Source organism: Gekko japonicus, unplaced genomic scaffold (assembly GCF_001447785.1).
Source record: "Gekko japonicus isolate JY-2015 unplaced genomic scaffold, Gekko_japonicus_V1.1 scaffold585, whole genome shotgun sequence".
NCBI lineage: Eukaryota > Metazoa > Chordata > Lepidosauria > Squamata > Gekkonidae > Gekko > Gekko japonicus.
In genome coordinates, this window is record NW_015170291.1 from 61,130 (window position 1) to 83,586 (window position 22,457).

Here is a 22,457-nt window from a genome sequence, read left to right on the forward strand (position 1 = left end):
AGGAACGGCGTTCCGGCTGGCTCCCAAGTTGGCCACACCCAACAGCAGAAACTCATTAGGATTGGCTACAATTAGGAGTGTGTGGCCTAACATGCAAAAAGCCCTGGGTTTGGACAACAAACAAGGTAAACAGAATAAGAAGCAAAAGGTGAGTGTGGCTGGATAACCACACTTCTGGTAACATGGGGGTGTGGCCTAATATGCAAATGAGCTGTGCTGTCAGGGTGTGGCCTAATATGCTAATGAGTTCCTGCTGGGCTTTTTCTACAAAAGCCCTGCTGGCAACTATGAGCTGGACTAGAACCAGGGGGACCTGAGTTTGAATCCCTGCTTGCTGTGAAAATTTACTGGGTGAGTTGAGCTAGTCAGACCTAGCTCACAGGATTGGTATGAGGATTCAGTGAAAGAGAAGTGTGTGCTTCCCTGAGTTCTTTAAAGAAAGGGTGGGATGAAAATGCACTAAATAAGTAAATGCTAGATGTGAATTGGTACATTTAAAATCTGCCTGATTTTTGGAGCTTGGGATGATTCATATTCAATTGTCGGGGCAAAACAGTGTTCATCAGCATTGTTGGGAGTTCATGTAAGCCATCAGAAAGTTATTTCATATAATTTCATAATCTCAGATAATTTTTTTAACCAGCAATGTATTTCTTTGGTTCTTCTCTCAGGACCTCCAGTCCTTCCCGATTTTTTTTTTTCTCCTGAGTTTTCAGGTGAAGACTTTTGTACGAAAGCACCTCTGTATGAAATCATAAACCATTCCGTAACTTTACCCCTTCAGATAGCATGAAATTCTCTGAGATTGGTTTTGATATGTAGTTTGATCCTTTTTTCTTCAAACAAGTGTCTCCCTTTTGAAAACTGATGCATTCCTCTGAAAAAGTTACAACAACAGTTCCAGTTGGCTATTTGCTTGAGGGCATTAAAAGCCCATTTCACAGTTTGTGAACTGTGACTTGCCCAAGTTCCAACCAATTCTCCTTCTAAGCTGTGGAGTTTTGTGAGCAAAAATCCTACTTTGTTAAAGTTGTGAGCGAGCAATTTACTGCATAAATTAGTTTGCTCTGGAGCCATCCTTCCTGAGCTAAGACAAAAATGTGTGTTATTGTTTAGTCGCACAGTCGAGTCCGACTCTTCGCGACCCCGTGGACCAGATCACGCCAGGCCTTCCTGTCTTCCGCCGTCCTCTGAAGTTTGCTCAATAAAAATGTGTGAGCCAGAGGCTAAAAAAACTGAGCTAGCTCACACTAACTCAGCTTAGAGGGAACACTACTTCCAACCCAAATTTCCTGGTAAAACCGAGGACTAATTTCCACAAACAGTAGATGAGGTGGTAAAACCAAACTGTACCACTTAGAGCTGCACATGGTGTGGGGGGAGGAATATATAACAGAATATTCCTCCATATTGAAAAGAAATCAAGTGTAGCATGTCAGCAAGATGGTTCGTCTAGAACTCTTCTCCATGACACCTGGTTTTGTATATGGAGGAATGTTGCAGTCCCCCCTCCCCCTGCAGTCTGAAGCAATCCAGTCCATAAATGCTCCCACTTCCACATCTGCTCTTGGGGTGAACTAGGCCCAAGAATTTACCCACCAGTTTCCTACAGATCCTTTCTTCTTTTTGAGTCCTCCAGCAGAGTTGAACTTCAGCTTTCAGTCAGCCTGCAGTTCAGCGACTACCGTAGACTGAATCCATAGATCAAAATACAGGCTACGAGTTGACGATATTATATTTTAAAGGTATTGAATTAACTTGCCTGGCTTAATTTCTTTAAAAGCTCTGTTCCAATGCCCCAACCTGCCAAAACACAATATGGGGAAAACTCAGTTGTGAGTTCACATTGTTTAAAATAGTTTACAAATTTGATAATGAAAGTTACATAAGACGCGCAAGGTATACTATTAACCTGGTGGGAGAGAAATCAACTGGAGTCTAGATACTCTAAAGATAGGCAAACCGTTTTTTTAAGAGAGAATTCAGAACTAGATAAAAGGTTATTGGGTAGTAGAAATAAACTTATCGGGAAACTGTATAATTTTCTGTTAGGTTATAAAATGGCTGAGGAAGAAGTGAAAGCATCCATGATATCATGGGCAAGAAATATAGGGCATAGTATCGAGTTAACCAAATGGAGAAAAATTTGGCAGACGCTAAAATATATGAAAGCAGTTTCTATGAAGGAAAATCTTTTTAAGATGTTTCACCGATGGTATTTAACCCCTGATATACTTGCACACTATTACTCTAATTCTTCTGATAAATGCTGGAAGTGTAAAGCTAAAATAGGCTCCTTTTATCATGTATGGCAGACTTGTGAAAAAATAAAAAAAATGGAAAGAAATTCATAACATTATAGGGCAAATAATGAATATTAATATTCTGTTTGAACCTGAAATGTTATTATTGAATATTATGCCAGGTATATTACAGAAGAAAGATGTTTATCTATGTACACATCTGGTAACAGCAGCAAGAATGATACTTGCTAAACTTTGGAAGAAAGAAGATTGTCCGTCTCATAAAGACTATGTAACTAAGTCTAGAAGTAGCAGAAATGGACAATCTGACCTTGAAAATACGTGGAAAAGAAGATGGGACTTTTCAAAATATATGGCGAAAATTCTATGAGTGGTTGGACTCACACTCATAGAAGGTTTAAGCTTTCCTGATTAATTTACAGTCAATAACTAATGTATATCCGGAGAAGGATCTTATGTTAATCAATTGTTTATTTGTTTGTTGGTTTGAGGTTGGAATTCAAAACAATAAAAATAAGGGCTTTTGCCCGTTAAAAAAAAAAAAGTTACATAAGACATGGGCCTTCAAGGGTGTTGTAAGTTAAGTGCTGCCAAGGCACAGCCAACCCCAAGCAAGAGGCATTCAAGGCAAGTGAGAAGCAAAGGTGGTTGGCCACGGCCTTCCTCTACCAAAGGTGTCAAACAGCAAGCAATCCTATCACAAGTAGAAATACGTATTCCCATTACGGGAAAAAACCCCTATCTTTTAGAGAGAGAGAGAGAGGATTGGGTGACCAGTTTTGCTTTACCTCTAAAATCATCCATTACATAAAAGTCTTCCAGGTACAGCAACTTGCCAATCCAAGGGTCATACGTAAAGTAGTACATTGCAAAGCCTACAATACCGGTATCTGGAAGGCAGAAAAAATTATCTTTATAAAGAAACAAAATATCAAGATGAATTTAGAAGAGCTATCAACCAGTTGGCCAACGAAAAATCTTTAATTCTGTGCCTTTTAAATCGATACATGTAGTCAGAGTATTACCGAAACATTCCTACAGCTGCCTTTGTGAGATAGGGAAGGAAGTGTACAAGAACGTACAATTTAGTAAACAAATTATTTTTATATGTTGCTTCTATTCTGCCTCATAGCCATGAGACTCTCAAAGAACAGTACCGGGATAAAATGCCAGTAGAAAACCAATCCAAAACCACTTTAAACCAGTAAAATCCTGACCTAAATGGCCCAGGCTAGGCAGATCTCAGAAGCTAAGCAGGGTCAAACCGGGTTAGTACTTGGATGGGGGACCACCAAGGAAGTTCAGAGTAGCTCACAGAGACAGGCTATGACAAACCACCTCCGTTCATCTCTTGCCTTGAAAACCCTGTGGTGTCACCATAAGTCAGCTACAACTTGATGGCACTTTACACATTTTCTTTTATCCCTGACCTGGATAGCCCAGGATACCCCGATCCCGGAAGCTAAGTAGGGTTGGCCCTGGTCACTACTTGGATGGAATACCACCAAGGAAGTCCAGGGTTGTACACAGAGGCAGGCACTGGTAAGCCCACCTCTGAATGTCTCTTGCCTTGAAAACCCCACCAGGGGTCACCATAAGTCAACTGCCACTTGACAGCACTTTCCACGACCGCCAAAATAAATTTTAACCAGTAAAACCTGTAGCAAAAACAAGAGGTAAAGGTAAAGGTTTACCCTTGCTCGAAAGGCAGTCGAATCCGACTCTAGGGATGCGGTGCTCATCTCCGTTTCCAAGCCAAAGAGCCAGCGCTTGTCCGAAGACGTTTCCGCAGTCATGTGGCCGGCTCAACTAAACGCCGAGGCGCACGGAACGCTGTTACCTTCCCACCGAAGTGGTACCTATTTTACCTACTTGCAATTTCTTGCTTTCGAACTGCTAGGTTGGCAGGACCTGGGGCCAGAGACGGGAGCTCACTCTGTCACGCGGCACTCGGCTCTCGAACTACAGACCTTGCGGTCTTTTTTAAAAGTACAGTGGTACCTGAAACGGTAGGCACCAGGAGAATAGCAGTGGACAGAGTTCCAAAAATGTGCCACTACAGAGGATTCCCCGCCACTCACGACCGAGTGTCTCACCCTGGTGAATGGAAGCAGGGGCGGGGGGGGCCCCTCTGGAGTAGGGTCTTAATACTTCGGCAGGCCTGTATGAAAGAAGATGGTTCTGAAAATATTCTGCATTGCTTGAAGGAAAGACCATCTCCAAGTCTTTTCCATTTCTATCTAGTGCCAAAACCAAATCAGAATAGGGTTTGCCTCCACTAGAAAATAAAATAAAATGTTGCCCTTCATCATAAGTCTGGTGCATTAAAATTGGCCTCTCCTTTTTTTTTTTTTTAAATCCCCTGAAGACAGGGTATCTTTTTTTATTTTGTTACACCTACAAACTAACAGAAACAGAAAGGGGGAAGGGAAGAAATACCCCGGGATAAAAGGATAGTAAATAAAAAACCCACACTGTGACTAAAATCCCAAGAGGGAGGATCCTTAACAGTTAGTATTCAGTTAGTATTAAAAACTTATAACTTTCCGTTTAAATCAATGAATTGAAGAATTAGTCAGTCCATGTTAGTTTTTCCTTCAGTTTCTCTTGTGTGCATCGAGTCTCTTTTCATCATCTTCAGCGTTTGCAAGTCTTTAATATGTAAAGAGTTACTTTGGTCCTCTGTGTCGGAAATCATACGTCTCTCTGGCCGTGTCGCCTCCCGCTGCTCCTTGGTCATCGTCCTTATCATCTGCTATGCCTGCTCCGCCATCTCCGTCCTGCTTTTCCTCTTCCTTCGCTCCAAAGTGTCGCTTCAACCATTCTTCCGCCTTTAAAACCGAGTCGATTTTTTCTCTTTTATCTCCATATTTGAACACGACACCTTCCGCAAAATTCCAGGAATACAATATTTGGTTGATCTGCAGGGTTGAGATCAAGTCCTTACACGCTTTTCTTTTCTGACGAACCTCAAATGGAGTGTCCTTTAGGACCCTGATGGCTGCAGTTCCCAGCTGCAGGGGAGTAGCTGCTGTTGCTTTGAGAATGTCATCTGTCTTCTGAAAAACTTGACCACCATTTCACTCGGCAGGTTATTTCGCTTAATATATTTTGAGTATGATCGATAAATCACCTCAATTTCAGCTTCCACTTCTGCCGTTGACGCCCCCACCGCCGAAGCGATGAGATCTGCCATTAACACTTTCGAGTTTTCTCCTTGCGATTCAGCTATCCCCTGGAACCTAAGCGTCTTGTTAGCTTTTTCCATTTGTAAGTTCAACAATCTCCTTTCCTGAAGGTCTTGTCTTTGTTCCAACAGACCAACCTTCTTTTTCACCCTTTTGGTGTCATGTGCAGTCTCTTTAAGCTTTTCGTCTGTCTGCAACGATTTCTTAGTCAGCTCGGTTATTTGCTGTTGTTGCTTTGCTAGACTCTGGTTTGAAGCGGTCATTTGATGGTTAATATCATCGAGTCTCTCGTTGATCGGCTTGAGCCGCTCTGATAGCATGGAGAACACATCGGTCTCCTCCACTCTTGGACTCTGACCACCACGCCCTGTAAGTCTGCCTGGTTTTCCTCGCGCACCGGCCATTTTCGACTTTGTTTACACAAAAATGACTTTTTTCACCCTTCTTCAAAAGAACGTCGGTTTTGTTTCGCAAACGTAGCTAAGTCTCTTACACACTTTGTCTCTTCTTTACTCCCCTCCCTCCTCCTTTTATATAGCACAGTTCAGTTTGTTTACGTCTGGAATGCCTTCCAGACGCCGCTTTCCCTTGGGGGGGGGGGGCACTCACTTTTAAAACTTTTCCGCTTGGCTGCTTCTCCAATTCATTGCCGGTCTGCCCTCAGACCTCATGTAGCATCGTTAAAATCGTTGATCCTCTCTGCTTGTCCCGGCCGGCATCGGTTATGCTCAGTAAAAACTGAGCCTCTCAGGGGACGGACCGATTGGGGCAAAGGGAGCGCCTCAATTCTCCGGCATTACGCCATCAAAGAGGTCGCCCCCCCACAGTGCCCCCAGCTTGGAGCCTAAATCCTAGGCTCACCTGGGGGTGCCACTTGAGGTGGCACTCCTCCAATTCCCACTGGAGCGCAGACTTTCTCCCCAGAGATAGGGGAGAGCGTCTGCCATCACCGAGCCACCAAAATTGGCCTCTCCTTTTTAATCGATTTGGACTGAGGAGGAGAGAACTCCTTTCCTGGCACCATTTCCCCAGCCAGAAAAGGCTCTTGTTAGCCCTACTGGGACAAAGGGACAAGGCAGCGTGCATTGTGTGTTTATGATTGTTCCAGTGGAGCTCATACCAGCACCACAGGACAGTTTCAGGTGCAGGAAAATGGTGCAGATAAAGAGTTAACCCTCCCTGGCACCATAATCATGATAAGAATCCGCCCCTATGCGGCTTCTGTTTAAATGTTTGGGGACTTCCAACATGGAGTTTCCTGCATCTTGATTAGCTTGATCCTAAGAGCAGAATCCAAACTGCTAGGACCAACCCAAGGTGCTTTTGTGTGTTCTTGGTGGGAATGTTTTTGCTTTCATCGATCGGCTGAGCCCCCGTCCCACCGTTATCATATCACAAATTATGTTTGTGTCCCAGCTCGACTTCAAAAGCCATTTGCCATGCGGCTGGAATGCAGGGAGGTCTGTGATAAGAGAAAAACAACTCTGAAGGCCCTTTGGGTGCACAGAACTAGTTTTACAGTTTTTAAAGCTTTAATCGATTGGGGGTTTTTCCTCCCTCCGTTTTGACCCAGCCTTTCCATCCCAGGGGCTTTCGAGGCTATTAGACTGATTAAAGCCGACAACCCGAGAATACCGAAATTCAACTTCCTGTTAAGTCACAAGAGAATCTTTGTGCAAATATATGTGATGAACTTAATTAAAAATGGGAGCAGGTATTTTCAGGTCAAGGCTGTTTTTCGGCCGCTGTTGTAATACATACAATAACAGTCTCCAAACTTTCGGTGTCTACGAACAAGCGAACAATTGTCTGTGAAATTCCCGCAGTTATGTTTTCACTGACAAGCAGCCCTTGGGAAGCAGAGTTTTTGAATGAGGGAGCAACCTGGGACGGAGTGAGGATGCTTAACCCTTTACAAATCATGTGGTTTTCTGATCAGAATTCCCCACAGCTGATTTTCCACCTCATCACCAGTCAACTTGAGATTGTATCTCTTGCACGTCCGAAATGCCACTGATTCAAGGTGAAGACCTATTTGTTGGGCGTTGGTGGAAACAACTGTGGCAGGTGGGGGATTTACTCTCAGTGATGCTTCTATACCACCTTCCCTCCATGATGAGCTCAACGTACGTCGGCTTCCAAGATGGTCTCCCATCCAGCACTGATCAGACTCAGACACGCTTACTTGTACAGACTGTACTCTGGACATGTGCAGAGACAGTCTTTGTATATTGCAAGAAAATGGTGCAAGGGGAAAGGGTTGAACCACCCTGCACCTCTCTTGTGCTGCAGCCCTGATCTCAAGTGGCCACCCTGTGGCTACTTTTCTTTTTTTCTTTTCTTTTTTGGCCATCAAGTCATATCTGACTGATGTTGTCCCCTGGTGAGGTTTCAGATCTGGTTTGCCATTGCCTGCCTCTGCATAGCAACCCTGGACTTCTTTGGTGGTCTCCCACCAAGTTTGGTGTAGTGGTTAAGTGCGTGGACTCTAATCTGGGAGAACCGGGTGTGATTCCCCACTCCTCCACTTGCACCTGGCTGGATGACCTTGGGCAAGCCATAGTTCTGATAAGAGCTGTCCTTGAAAAAGAGCAGTTTCTGTCAGAGCTCTCTCAGCCCCACCTACCTCACAGGGTGTCTGTTGTGGGGAGGGGAAGGGAAAGGAGTCTGTAAGCTGCTCTGAGACACCTTTGGGTAGTGAAGGGCGGGGTATAAATCCAATCTCCTCCTCCTCTTCTTTTTCTTCCAAGTACTGACCAGGGCTGACCCTACTTAGCTTCCAGGATCTGATGAGATCCAGTAGCCTGTGCTATCCCAGGTCAGGGTGTGGCCTACCTTTAGGCCTAAAAAACTCTCAGTTGCCCCACCACCAAGTCTAGAATTTGTTTAATTTGTTGCAGAGAAGGATTCAGTACCAGGAGAAATGGTCAATGCTTACCTTCAGTTTCATCTTCTTTTCTTGCCTCCGCTATTAAACAGTAGAAGAAAGGATGCGATCCAAAACCGTCTCGAAGTAAATCTGGAAATGTATGGTTATTGAATAAATAGTGAAATAAGTGGACCAGATTTACTGCCAACTTCCTGGCAAACCACAGCTTGGGACAGATTCAGGGGTTCTGCTATGGTAGGTTGGGAAGGCCGAATATCAAAAAATTCTCCAGAATTTGCTTTCTGGATTCCATTGGAGTCCTCTGACAGCCAACAAGTGAATTGTGCATGCAGAAAAGTTAGGTCCATCATGATTCCATGATGGCTAATGGAACCTCCATGTTCAGAGGCAGTGTTCTTCTGAATACCAGTTGTTGGGAGGGGTCAATAATAGCGGGATGGCTTTGGCCTCTGTGCCTCTACTTGTGCTCGTTCCACAGAATCTGTTTGGTGACTGTCAGAAACTGGAATTCTGGGCTAGATAGACCTGGCTGCTTTTTTATTTAGGATGATTTAAGACGTAGGAAATGACAGAACATGACAGCAAAAAGATACAAGGCTTCACTGACAGCTAAATGATACGTCTCTGTGTTGGCCTATATCACGTTTTTGCCTCCCATTTCTCCAAGGAACCCTAATTAAGGAATTCAATCCCAGGCCTAGAACTGAATTTAGTACTGGAGACTGAAATGCCGACCAATGCTCCCTCTAAGCTATGGAGCCCTGTGAGCAAAAATTCTACTTTGTGAGCTACTGGCCTTAAAGTTGTGAGCAGGTGATTTGGCTATGGCATAAATCAGTTTGCTCTGGAGCCCTCCTTCCTGAGCGAAGACAAAAGTGTGTGAGCCGGAGGCTAAAGAAGTGTGAGCTAGCTCACACTAACTCAGCTTAGAGGGAACACTGAACGCTATCAAATATATGTTCCTTCATTTCCAACAGTGGTGTTCAGAAGTGTTTGGATTTTTGAGTGGAGATTCCTGGGGTCAAATCCTTGCTCAGCCATGAAGCTCGCTGTTTGGCCCTGCTGGTAGGGATGCCAGCCTCCAGGTGGGACCTGGGGATTCCCCAGGAATTACAGCTCATCTCCAGACTATAGAGACCAGTTCCCCTGGAGAAAATGGATGCTCTTTTTGTAGCAGGAACTCCTTTGCATATTAGGCCACACCCCCTAATGTAGCCAATCCTCCAAGAGCTTACAGAGCTCTTCTTACAGGAGCTACTGTAAGCTCTTGGAGGATTGGCTACATTAGGGGTGTATCGCTTAAGGAGTACCTGCTACAAAAAGAGCCCTGCTTTGGAGGGTGGACTGTATGCCATTGTACCCCACTGAGGTCCCTGTCCTCCCCAGGCTCCATCCTCAAATATCCACAAATCTCCCAACCTGTATCCAGGGCCGGCCCCAGCTTATTTTGCACCCTAGGCGGGGATCCCTTCTGGCGCCCTTCCACCACCGGTGCGCCCACCAATTAAAAAAAATAAATGCATTTTAGGAAGAATGAAAAACACAAATAATCAAGAAACTCCCAGAGTACGGGGCCGCGTGCAGTTTGGTGCCCCTAAGGGCTGGCCTGCTCTAGGCGATCGCCTAGTCTGGCTAGTGAGTGAGCCGGCCCTGCCTGTATCTGCCAACGCTAACCCCCCCCCCATCCCCCGCCAGTGGCCGGGAGGGACTTGGCAACCCTGGGTCAGTCACTGTCTTGCCATCTTAACCAATTTCATAGGTGTTGTAAGGATAAAGGAGGGGCACGCACACCTTCACAAGCACCTTATTTTTATACCCCCTTTTTCTGCCCAGTGGGGTGGTTCTTTTTTCGACTTGATTCTCACAAAAACAAGCACGTGTGGGTAGTAGGTTAGGCTGAAAGAGTGACTGGCCCGAGGTCACCCGTCCATCCAGAGAGACGGCACGTTTCAAGGCAGAGTGGGGATTTGGAACTGAGTCTCCCACGACTCCACCCTGCCTGGGAGAATGGGATAGAAATTAAAACAGCACACTTTCAACTTCCTAAACATGTTGTTCGAGGCTTTTTCTTTTTTACCTGCTTCTGTTATCTTTACTGCATCCGGCATATTTTCATAAGCAGCTAACTCCTGTCAAGGAAAGAAACCAGAAGGGACCATTTTAGCTAGGGCTTTTTTGGTAGAGAAAGTCCAGCAGGAACTCATTAGCATAATAGGCCACACCCAGCAGCAGAAACTCATTAGCATATTAGGCCACACTCATGCCTTCCCTTAACTTGCCCGGGCGCCCACGGCTGCGGAGAGACCAGGCAAGCCGGCCCTTGGACAGGCCAAGGAAGGCACGGGGGAGGCATTTAAATACCTCCCCAATCCTTCCAGGGGCCTTCCTGACCCGCCCGCCTTGGAGTCGCCAGGGGGGGTTGTTCTCCAGGCCTTCCCTCTGTAGCCAGGCATGCAGAGGTTTTTGCTGTAATGGGCATGGCCAACTTTGAAGCCAGCCGGAACTCCGTTCCTGTGCGTTCCTGCCCAAAAATAGCCCTGATTTTAGCAATTCTTCTGGAGCTTCATGAAAGTGCTGTGAAAAGATCAGCCTGAAGGAGAAGACCCACACAATAGTCATGCAAAGGACCAAGACTAACTTGACAGACCGGCTGGGAGAAGGGTGGAACAGACAGGCTTATGGAATTATGGCGTGGCCAACTGGGAGGTGGTGATAGGCAATGGCCTCGTTTCAAAGGCAACGAGACACCTGGATGCCACAGATACTTACTAAATAAGGGAAAGGAAACAGGAAGTGGGTTTGGCTTGGGAGCCATGCATAAAAGGGAGACATTATTGAGGAGGAACCCTCTGCAGCTAAAGGCAGTCAGGGAAAGGGTGAAGGTCCAAGAGTAACTCTACATGAGCTTCAAAGAATTGTGCCCATTACTGTTGGTTAATCACCGAAACCTTTCACTTTAACAACAGCAAGTGTGGGCAGTGAGTTCCTCTGTGTCTTGCTGTTGAAAGTGTCTGCTCTAGTAGTCCAGTAGCACCTTTAAGAGTAACAAACTTTATTGTAGCATAAGCTTTTGAGAAACACAGTTCTCTCCGTCAGATGCATAGAGGGTATTTTTTATTTATTTTATTTTATCATTCAATTTATATCCCGCTCGAACCCCGAAGGGTCTCTGAGTGGCTTACACACAATCATTTGGTTCCTGACTAAGGCCACAATTATACGGGGGGTGACTTCCTATCAGCACCCAGAGCAGGGCTTGTTGTTGGAATCTGGCTTCTTCCGGCAGCCTTGGATGTCGGCGCTCCACTTCCAATGTCCTGGGGCAGATTTCTTCCGTGGCTTCCTCCGGCGGTCTCCTCCAGTGCATGGCCCCGCAACCGCCACAGCTCCGACCATCGTCCTTTTCAGCTCCGTCGCACTGCGCCGACATGCTGCCACACATCTGTGGCTCCACCTCTGCCGGATTCTGCCGGTCACGCCGTGCTCGCAGGGCACTCCTCAGCCCCTCCATCGCTCCACCTGCCACTCCACCATCGCCGCTCCGTTGCCGCCGCCGCCGATGCCTCTGCTGCACGCCCCACTGGAGGAGGGTGCCCCCTGCCACCTAGGGCAGGTACCCATTTATCTACTTGCTAGATATTAATGCTTTCGAACCGCTGGGTGGGCAGGTATGAAGAAACTGAAGTTTTCCACTTCTCATAACTCACTGGAAGGTGCATACCTTGCATCCCCAAGGTCCTACGTTCCGTTCCCAACATCTCTATTTAAAAGGTCGTAGGTTAACAGGACTGGGAAAGATCCCTCCTGGAGGCCTTGAATATCTCTGCTGGTCAGAGCCAGTACTGGGCAAGATGCATGGGAGTCAATAGGGTTAGAAGCAGTGTTCCCTCTAAGCTGAGTTAATGGGAGCTAGCTCACGGGGGGTTTTAGCCTCCAGCTCACACATTTTTGTCTTAGCTCAGGAAGGATGGCTCCAGAGCAAACTAATTTATGTCGTAGCCAAATCACTGGCTCACAACTTTAATGCCAGGAGCTCACAAAGTAGAATTTTTGCTCACAAGACTCCACAGCTTAGAGGGAGTATTGGTTAGAAGGGTGTAACTCAGCTTCAGATGGTCCAACACTGACTCCAAGAAATGGCAGCACCTTCCTTTTGGAATGCCCTTCCCTTTTGAGGTACCCTTGATGCCTTTTATACTGTCCTTTAGAGGCCAGACCAAACATTTTAAACGAAGATTTTAATTACATGTTCCATCTTTTTAAGCTGTTTTTATGGTCTGCTTTTAGCTTGCGGACTGTTTTATGAATATAAATGTAGGCTGCTGATTATTATTTCATGCAGTTTTTAATGGCTGGCTTTATTATTGATCATTCTTCTGTTGTTTTTATGATACAAACGTTCCGTTTTCACTTGATGAGCTGGAGAGGCAGCATATAAATTGTTTCCTGTTTCCTTGTTGCACGTTAAATAAATTCAATTTAGGAACCGCTAGTTAAACACTAACTCACCTATAACAGATATCTCAGAGCTGCTTCACAGATTACAGAATTCCTACATGGAAGACAGTGTGTGCAGGAAATTGCATGTAACCTGTGTTGGAGTGAATGACACAGCATGCATGGACATTTGCAGGCGGTGGGCGCTACATCAGTCTGTGGGCGTATAGGTGTTGTCTCCTTGAATGGGATGCCTGGGAGCTGCTCTCTGACCTCTCCTCTTCCTTTGTCCTCTCACTCTCTCTACATGGCCTTCCGTGGAGACTAGGGGTGCCAAATCTAATTTACTCACCGGCGGGGGGAGCGTCTTCTCGCTCCGGGAGCCGGCTGGGGATGTGTGCGTGCGCCGCCGGAAGTCACCGGAAGTGACGCACGACGTAGCATGTTGGGGGTGTGGCCAAGATTGTTGGGGGGGAACCATATGGTGACGCAGCTTCGGGGGGCGGGGTTCCCCCTGGGGCCCGATTCCGTCGCATCGGAAATCGGGCCTCCAAAGCGGGGGATTCTCCACCCCCCGGCCCCATTTGGCAACCCTAATGGAGACACATGTCTTTGCAGGTCTCTCCTGTAGATATAATGCCCTCATACTCCCACACACATGATGACGGACAAGCTGGCCACTTGCGAGAGGGAAAGCACTCTTCAGATTAGGCTTCTCGCTCTTCTTTTGACTGAAACCTGAACATGAACCTGATCTACTTGAATAAATGTACATTTACCTTTTTTGCAATATACTTCTTGGGAGATTTATTTACTGTGCTCAGTATCATGCTTCTATGACAGGGCAAAACTCTGCTATATCAGCCAACTATCCCAATAACCTACATGTAGATTGGCATGGCCTCATCTACCAATTCATTTCCAAGAAAAATTTCAAGGTGTCTGTGTGCTCACCTTTAGAAGAAGAAGAGATTGGATTTATACCCCGCCCTTCACTACCTGAAGGAGTCTCAGAGCAGCTTACAATCCCCTTCCTCTCCCCTCCCCACAACGGACACCTGTGAGGTAGGTGGGGCTAAGAGAGCTCTCTTGAGAACTGTCCTTGAGAGCAGCTCCGAAAGAACTTATGACTGACCCAAGGTCACACCAGCAGCTGCCTGTGGAGGAGTGGGGAATCAAATCCGGTTCTCCCAGATTAGAGTCCGTGCTCCTAACCACTACAGCAAACTGTCTCGCTTATGGACAAAGCTGAAAGGGAGAGAGGGTTATCCTTCCCTCCAAGTTGAACCTGGGCCCTGCACAACTGCTCTCGGCAAAGCAAAAAACACAGAAACATCCATTCGTGGATCCTTCGACACCTCATCTAGCTAGGCCCTCAGAAGCTTCCCTTAGCTGGCTTTTTTTTGGGGGGGGGGTCTTCCTTTTGATTGCAGTCAGTACTCACATCCTGGTTAGTTTCAGGTGTCAGGTTAAAAAAAAAATCTTGTTTCCTACCCAGGCACTTGGTGTTTTAAGGTGTCCTTGGTTTCCCTGACAAATTTTATCTTGATGGTTTCCATTGGCTGCTAAAAGCTATGTGGTTTATTGGTGTATGGTCTCCTCTGCTGTATTTTTTAAGCAAAAAAATCGTTTTGCTTTTACTTCTGCAGCTTTTTGTCTTTTAAACCACCGACTTTGTTAGTTGTTAATTATTTGGATTTATTTTCACCTATCTGTGTACTGTACACTATTGTGGGAGAGTTAGGGAGATGAGACAGTATAGAAATTATATAAATAAAAAAGCAAGTAATCCTTACGCTCATAAAGCTTCCTTATACAAAATCAGACCCTGGGTCCAACAGAGTCAATATGGTCTACTCAGACAGGCAATAGCTCTCCAAGGTCTCAGGGAGAGCTCTTTCACAGCACTGGTCCTTTATCACTGGAGACGCTGGGGATTAAGCCTGGAACCTTCTGCATAGCAAATGCTCTGCCACTGAGCCACGGCATCTCCCGGAGTGTTTTGGTGAGATTCTCATGTAATGGGAAGGAGTGCCTGCAGATGTCACACGTGACACTCTTCATGAATGTCATCTCGTACATGCAGCTGCAGGTCATAGGCACCCCTAGTCTACGCTTCCTCGTCCATCAATTTTCCCGTCCTGCTTCCAGTTTGTACACCTGGGAACAGTGGCTAATGCCAGCACAGTTTCGTCAGTCGGCACCGCTGTACTGGCAAAGAATCCCGTCCCACGGCCGGCCCCACACTACGTGATGACCTTGCACCGTGATGCGACAGCCACCTGAGCCCTGCAGAACTGCCTTAGGCTGCGTTAGACCATGGGTCCTACCTAGCTTGACTGGCAGCGAGCGGCTCCCCCGGCTCTCAGGCAGAGGAAGGCAACCTGGCCAGCCCTTGTGACCAATGTTCCCTCTAAGCTGTGGAGCCTTGTGAACAAAAATTCTACTTTGTGAGCTACTGGCATAAAAGTTGTGAGCGAGCAATCTGGCTACTACCTAAATTAGTTTGCTCTGGGGCCATCCTTCCTGAACTGAGACAGAAATGTGTGAGCTGGAGACTAAAAAACTGTGAGCTAGCTCACACTAACTCAGCTTAGAGGGAACACTGCTTGTGACCTGAAATCCACTGAACTGAAAGTGGCCGGGATCGAACCTGGGACCTGCTGCCAGCCAGGCAAGGAAACTGACTGGTGAGCCACCGTTCCCGTGGCCAGTCCGATTGTCCTTATTTACTGGCCGACCGTCAGGCCGAATGGGATCGCTAGCAAGCCCCGTGGTGGCCCCCTTTCCCTCTTACTTTGATGAGACGCAGGATTTCTGCACAGTCTTGCGGCTCTGCCGGACGAACACGGAAACGGTTCAGGGTGCCAGGATTTGCCATAGCGGGAGCGGGAGGAAGCAGCAGCAGAGAGGCTGGTCACGTCCCACCAGGGAGCTTGAGTGCTGCTGGGCCTCTCCTTGGGGATTTTCCTCTTCATTCACCATTTCAAAGGGCTGTTGTGTGAGACACCAGGAAGAAAGAAAAGAAAAAAAGACGCCCCCTCTTCCCCCTCCTTCCCCACCCTCCTTGCCCCTTCTTTCTCCTTGCCCTTCACAAAGACGGGAGGAGTGTCTGTCGCCTTCACTCCTCGCTGCTCCCCACCATCCTTCCCACCCCGCTACTCGGGCTGGTGATTAAGCCAGCAGCACTGATCACAGGGTGAGTCACAATGGGACCGGCATCACAATCTCCCCGCATCCTCCCCTAATCTCCTTCCCCTATAACAGATTACTTAGCATGAAAAGGGAAAGGGACACCCTGACCTGGATAGCCCAGGCAAGCCCAATCTAGTCAGATCTCGGAAGCTACGCAGGGCCGACCCGGGCAGGTACCTAGAAGGGAGACCTCCCAGGAATACCAGGGCTGGGACGCAGAGGCAGGCAACAGAAAACCACCTCTCTGAAGCGTCCTGGCCCTGCTAGGGGTCGCCAGAAGTCATCATGACTTCCAGGCTCGTAAGCACACACACACACACAAGTACCAAAAGAAGGAAGAAAGAAAAAGGAAAGGGAAGTGAAGAAATCGATGGGCCCAACTAACTCATACCTTGCAGCTTTCAAAAATCCAGAAGGAGAGGTTCAGGCAAGGTGTTTCCCTTGATTGTGAAGTCAGCCAGGACTCGGTGGTACCATCTGAACACCAAATCCAAACTATGAGGTGGTGTAGGGACATTCTTTTGGTGGTTGATCCTCTCTTCTGGAACTCTCTTATTCCCAAAGGCTGTAACTGCCCCAGTCTATTGAGACCCGGTTTGGTGTAGTGGTTAAGTGTGCGGACTCTAATCTGGGAGAACTGGGTTTGATTCCCCACTCCTCCACTTCCAGCTGCTGGATGACCTTGGGCAAGCCATTGTTCTGTCAGAGCAGTTCTTGAAAGAGCAGCTGCATATGAAGAAGTGGGGAATCAGACCTGATTCTCCTAGATTAGAGTCCAGGCTCCTAACCACTAAAGTTGACAAACGCTACTGTGAATTGAACTTGAAAGCAAATAGGCAACCACAGAAATGAACATAAACCAGTCTGTGTGTGTGCACACTTCCCAACATGAGATAATAAAAGACATTTTTTGAACTGTATAAATCGTTAGCATGAGGACTACTTTAATTACAAGTAGGGTTGCCAGCTTTGGATCGGGAAATACCTGGAGGTTTTAGGGGTGGAGCCTGGGGAGGGCGGGGCTTGGGAGGGGAGGGGCTTCAATAAGGCACAATGCCATGGAGTCCGCCTTCCAACGTGGCCATTTCCTCCAAGTAGATTGATTTCTATTGCCTTGATATCAGTTCTAATCCCAGGAGATCTCCCGCCGCCACCTGGAGGTTGGCAGCCCTAGTTACGAGTGAGCAATGTATCTGGAGAGGAGAGGCATTTATTAATTTTAATTAATTAAAGGGGGATCAGACTTATGAATATTTCTTTAGATGCAAGAGTTAACATTAAGTCATCTAATAACTCCCCAGCTGTGTTTACTTGGCAACACCACGCTGACAGCTTTGGCCCAAACCAAAGTGTTGTATCGCCAGGGCTATTTTTGGGCAGGAACGCATAGGAACAGAGTTCCGGCTGGCTCCTGAGTTGGCCACGCCCAGCAGGAACTTATTAGCATAATAGGCTACACCCAAGAGCAGAAACGCATTAGGATTGGCTACATTAGGGGTGTGTGGACTAACATGCAAAGGAGTTCCTGCTACAAAAAAAGCCCTGGGTTTTGACAACAGATAAGGTAAACAGAATAAGAAGCAAAAGGTGCGTGTGGCTGGATGACCACACTTCTGGTAACATGGGGGTGCGGCCTAATATGCTAATGAGCTGTGCTGTCAGGGGTGTGGCCTAATATGCTAATGAGTTTCTGCTCTTGAGTGTGGCCTATTATGCTAATGAGTTCCTGCTGGGCTTTTTCTACAAAAAGAGCCCTGTGTATCACCATGTGAAAGTAAAGCAGTTATTTTCAGAAAACATCTTTGGTCGGTAGGGGACGTGACTGTGCTGAATCAGAAGAAGGTAGATTAATAAAATGCCACAGAGGGCAAATAAAAGGTATTAACAGGAAGTACCAAAGGTTTTTCTCTCCCGGGGAAATTTTCTTAAATAGAATACTTACGGCAGAGAGGAGTAGCTAAAGTGTGAGCAGCCTACAAAGAAGATTTATGTATTTTATCCTGCCTTTCCACTAAAAGTGCCTTAAAGGCCGCTGACAGATCCATAAAATGCTATAAAGCAATAGGTAAGAACCTTTTTAAAGAAATAACAAAAAAAGACCAGCAGTAATAATCATCATCAGAATGGGAAGCAGACTGCAGTTAGTTTGCAGATTCTTTAATAAAAGCAAATACAAGCATACAAGATTTCACTCATGGTAAAAAAAAAAGGCATTGGATGATTTTAATTGGAGGGGGAATCCTTTGACTGGAGTAAAAAAAGGTAAAGGTCCCTTGCTCGAAAGCCAGTCGAATCCGACTCTAGGGTTGCGGTGCTCATCTCCGTTTCAAAGCCGAAGATCCAGCGCTGTCCGAAGACGTTTCCGTGGTCATGTGGCCGGCGTGACTAAACCCCAAGGCGCACGGAACGCTGTTACCTTCCCACCGAAGTGGTACCTGTTTATCTACTTGCAATTTCTTGCCTTTGAACTGCTAGGTTGGCAGGAGTGCTACTGCAGAAAAAGGCTCATGAAAGGCTCAGAAGAAGACCCTGAGAAGGGTCCCTGGTGTAGATTTTAATTGGTGGGCAGGTAATGGGGAAGCAACTGTTCAGTCTATATACAGATCCTGAATGTATAACCTATGGCCCTGAACGCACTTATTCGTGGCTGACATTTTTAAATTTATTTCAAGCTTTATACCCCACTTTTCTACCCACTGTGTCATCAAGTCGCAGCCAGTTTATGGCAACCCCCTAAGGTTTTCATGGCAAGAGACATTCAGAGGTGGCTTGCTATCACCTGCCTCTGTTTAGCGACCCTGGACTTCTGCGGTGGTCTCCTGCCCAAAAACTAACCTGGGCTGACCCTGCTTAACTTCTGAGATCTGGTGGGATCAGGCTAGCCCTGGGCCATCCAGCTCAGGGATTTCTACCCACTGGGGACACAAAATAGTTTACAACACTGTGCTTCCTTTCTCCACTTTATACTTGCAACACCCCTAGGAGGTTATGTTCGGCTGAAATATTGTGAAATGTGGTGCTTATAGACTTAAACAAGAAAGAAGACCCGCGAAACTCGCAGGGGGAGGGAGATGCAAACTCAGCAGGCGTAGGAGGAACCAGCAGGAACAGGTAAGCTCTCCACTCCCCCCATCCCGCCGGTTCCTCCATCTCCTCCCCCCCCGCTCAATCTCCCCCCTGCCTCCTCCCCCCGCTCTGAACCGAGGCCCAAGCGGCTTGCAGCCGCCGGGCCTCGTCGGTCCCTCCCCCTGGCTCCAAAGCGAGGCCCCCGCGGCTTATACGCCGCCTCCCCCCCCCCGCTCCGAGGCGGCAGTGACGCTCTGTCACTTTTGGGGGGATTTAAGTATCCCTCCAATATTTTAAAAAACTTTTTAGATTTTTGTGCACACCTGGGGACCGCCCCACGTGTGCACAAAACTCTCCCCCCCCCGGTGCGCGGATTTAGCTATCCGCACACCAGGGGGCGACTTCGGTATTAGTATATAGATGGGGTGCTTATGGACTTAAATCGGGTTGGCCTCTGCGGCTGGCTGCCTGCCTCCCTTATCCTGGGGCCCATGCCCTTGCTCAGTGGAGCAGCAAAAGCCAAAACAGGAGAGAAATGGCATCCCATGATGATTTGATGTCACTTCCAGGTGGGGGCATTCCTAGAGTGTCACATGATGCCCTTTTCTCCAGTCCCTACCCCTCAAACGCTTCCGGGCTGGCAACGTAGGTTTGCCAGACCCCCAGTGGAGGCAGGGGTCCCCCACTGACAGGTCTTGCCTCCCAGCTGGCCAGTGAGGGGACTTAACAGGAGAAAGAGAAAGGCCCAGGCCTCATTGCCGGTATTGCACCGGAAGTGATGTCATCGCACCAGCAACGTCCAGGCAACACTCTGATATTTGGGCAAAAACTCTTATGGGAGAAGATGATTTTATCATAGAGTTTTTGCTCAAATATCAGAGCATCACAACGATGTTGCAGCGTGATGGTGTCACTTCCTGTGCGACGCTAGCAATGAGGACTGGGCTTTTCTCCAGGTCATTCCCCCAACCCCACCAGTTGCCAGGAGGGACCTGGCAACCTATGGCAATGCCAGGTTCTTATTAGCATTGAAAGCTTGGTACAGTCACGATATTGTGCACACGTTCATCATTAAGCTTTATTCCTTTCTGTACAACGTATGGCAGCAGATCCAGGTTTGCAAATAAGACTTATGCAGCTTCACCGGGAGCTGCAGCTTGGCTCTGATGAGGACATCTGTAAGTTGCACAGGCTTATGTTTGTCTCCTTTGTCTGTTACATATTTGGCATAGATTTTGAAACCCGTCTGAGGTGTCTGTTGACTTACAAAAGGCAATATCGGGAAGGGCTCCTAGAATGCAGGAGTAGCATGAAGGGATTTCCAGTGAAATATATAACCCACACTTTCCTTTTCACTTGCATGTGGATGCAAACAAACTGGAGAGATTTATAGCTGCAGCAAACTGCAAACTCCAGTTCCAGAATTAATTTTAGAAATCATCACAGATAAACTGGAATTGTGGAAGAGTGGACCACAAAGCAGAGGAAATCCAATGAGCAGAAGAAATCCTTTCATCCTAAATCCTGCACACGGACAATTCATGTTTAGATTTGAGGCTGTGACTTAGTGGAAGAACATAAGAATGTGTTTGTGTGAACTAGCACCTTGAAGCAGTTTTGCACGCACAGCAGACTGTCTTTCACCAGAGGCTTCCAATAGTAAACCAAACTTACTCAGTCCAGTGGTAACTATGTACAGGAATTTATTTACAGTATATACGGTCCTCAGACAAAGAGCTTCGCCAGACTCAGTTCACCAACAAAGGGGAACAGTACATTGGTACATTTCTACATATATACCTATGTCAGCCAATCAGGACAGTGCTGACTCATTGTGACTGTGTCTTTGCCCAGACAAGTCTAAACTCGCTGGATCTGGTCTATAGCATCTGTCAGCTGTCAAATAGATCTGGGAGATCTAGGTGCTGAAACTTACACACCAACACTCCCCCTAAGGTTCAGCATTTACACTCATACTCATATTCAGACATTCCCTGAACATTAGGTACTTTTCTTTATCCAGTGCCTTGGTGAATACATCAGCTACATTGTGTTGAGAAGAACAGTGCTGCAATGTAACTAACCCTCTTTGCACTGTATCTCGTACATTTTGGTAATGTATGTTAATGTGCCTACTCCTAGGTCTGATTCCTTGTGCATCAGCCAGTTGTTCTGCAGCTGTATTATCACATCTGATTAACATAGGTTTGCTATACAACACATCAAAATCATTTAACAATTGTTGGAGTCATTCTAGTTGTATAGTACAGTCATTTATAGCTGCAAATTCAGCTTCACAACTGCTAGTAGCCACATAAACTGGCTGGATCTGGTCTATAGCATCTGTTAGCTGTCGAATAGATCTGGGAGATCTAGGTGCTGAAACTTACACACCGACAAAGAAGAGCCCTGCTGGATCAGAGCAATTGTCCACCTAGTCCAGCACCCAGTCTCACATAGTGGCCAACCAGTTCCTCTGGACAGCCAACAACAGGGCAGAGAAGCCAAGGTCTTCCCCTGATGTTGCCTCCTGGCTCTGGGATTCAAGAGAATTAGTGCCTCTGAATGTGGAGGTTCCCATCTGCTTTACGTGTAGAACGTCCCAGGTTCAATCCCTGGCAGCTCCCCTTAAAAAGATCAGATATCAACTGATGAGAATTTCCTCTGTCTCAGAGCTGTTGCCAGAAAGAGAAGATACTACTGACCATGATAGACTGATGGTCTGATTCTGTGGAAAGCAGATTCGTACGTTCATTTCTTTGCCAGAGATCTCTAGAACTGCAGCAGACCACAGTTTCCAGTTATATGGTTGGAAGCCATAGTAGTTTAAACAGGTGTGGAACTGATTTAAATCTGCATAAGCTTCTTTTTACCCTTGACCAGGCCCATAGCTTTTGGGGGCTCTGCCCCCTTTCTTAAATGCACACCCCCACAAGAATTTATCCTGTAAATGCTTTTCTCAATCTTTTAATTTAAAGGCGTCTGCCCCTTTAAGCAGAGTGGGGTGCTGTAGTTGATTAATTCCCACACTGAGCAAGAGGGTTGGAGTAGGTGACCTCTAGGATACCTTCTAACTCTGTGTCAAGAAACTGGTCTCCTTTAAGAGAGTTTTTCTACCTAAGTGTTAGGTTTCTTGACTATAGAAGTCATCACCCCCACCTGCTGGCTTGTTATCAGAATTGTTGCTTAGGGTGGCAGAAGTGATTAACATGCTGCAGCTGAGAACTGTCATCTAAAGTGGTTGACAGCTTGCAATTTAGAGATCTATCCTGGTAACAGCTTTCTATTGGCTAAATGGTTAATAACACCTATATAGAATAGACAGCTTGAGAAGACTCAGAGAGAGGGAGGAGATTGCCTCGAAGCTCTCTTCAACTTCTACTCTGTTGCTGTTTCCAGAGACTCTGCTCATCAGGA

General features: G+C 46.7%; 1 protein-coding gene across 1 annotated transcript in view; it reads right to left on the reverse strand.

The window, feature by feature from the left end:
- SATL1 (spermidine/spermine N1-acetyl transferase-like 1) overlaps window positions 1–15,660 on the reverse strand; it is a 17,614-nt gene extending 1,954 nt beyond the window's left edge. The window contains exons 1-5 of the mRNA XM_015417890.1: window positions 15,577–15,660; window positions 10,420–10,471; window positions 8,391–8,471; window positions 3,053–3,154; window positions 1,763–1,803 (exon numbers count right to left, since the gene is read on the reverse strand). Coding sequence (XP_015273376.1) covers window positions 1,763–1,803; window positions 3,053–3,154; window positions 8,391–8,471; window positions 10,420–10,471; window positions 15,577–15,660 — 360 coding nt within the window. The remainder of the gene's footprint in view (window positions 1–1,762; window positions 1,804–3,052; window positions 3,155–8,390; window positions 8,472–10,419; window positions 10,472–15,576) is intronic.
- Window positions 15,661–22,457: the final 6,797 nt, after the last annotated feature.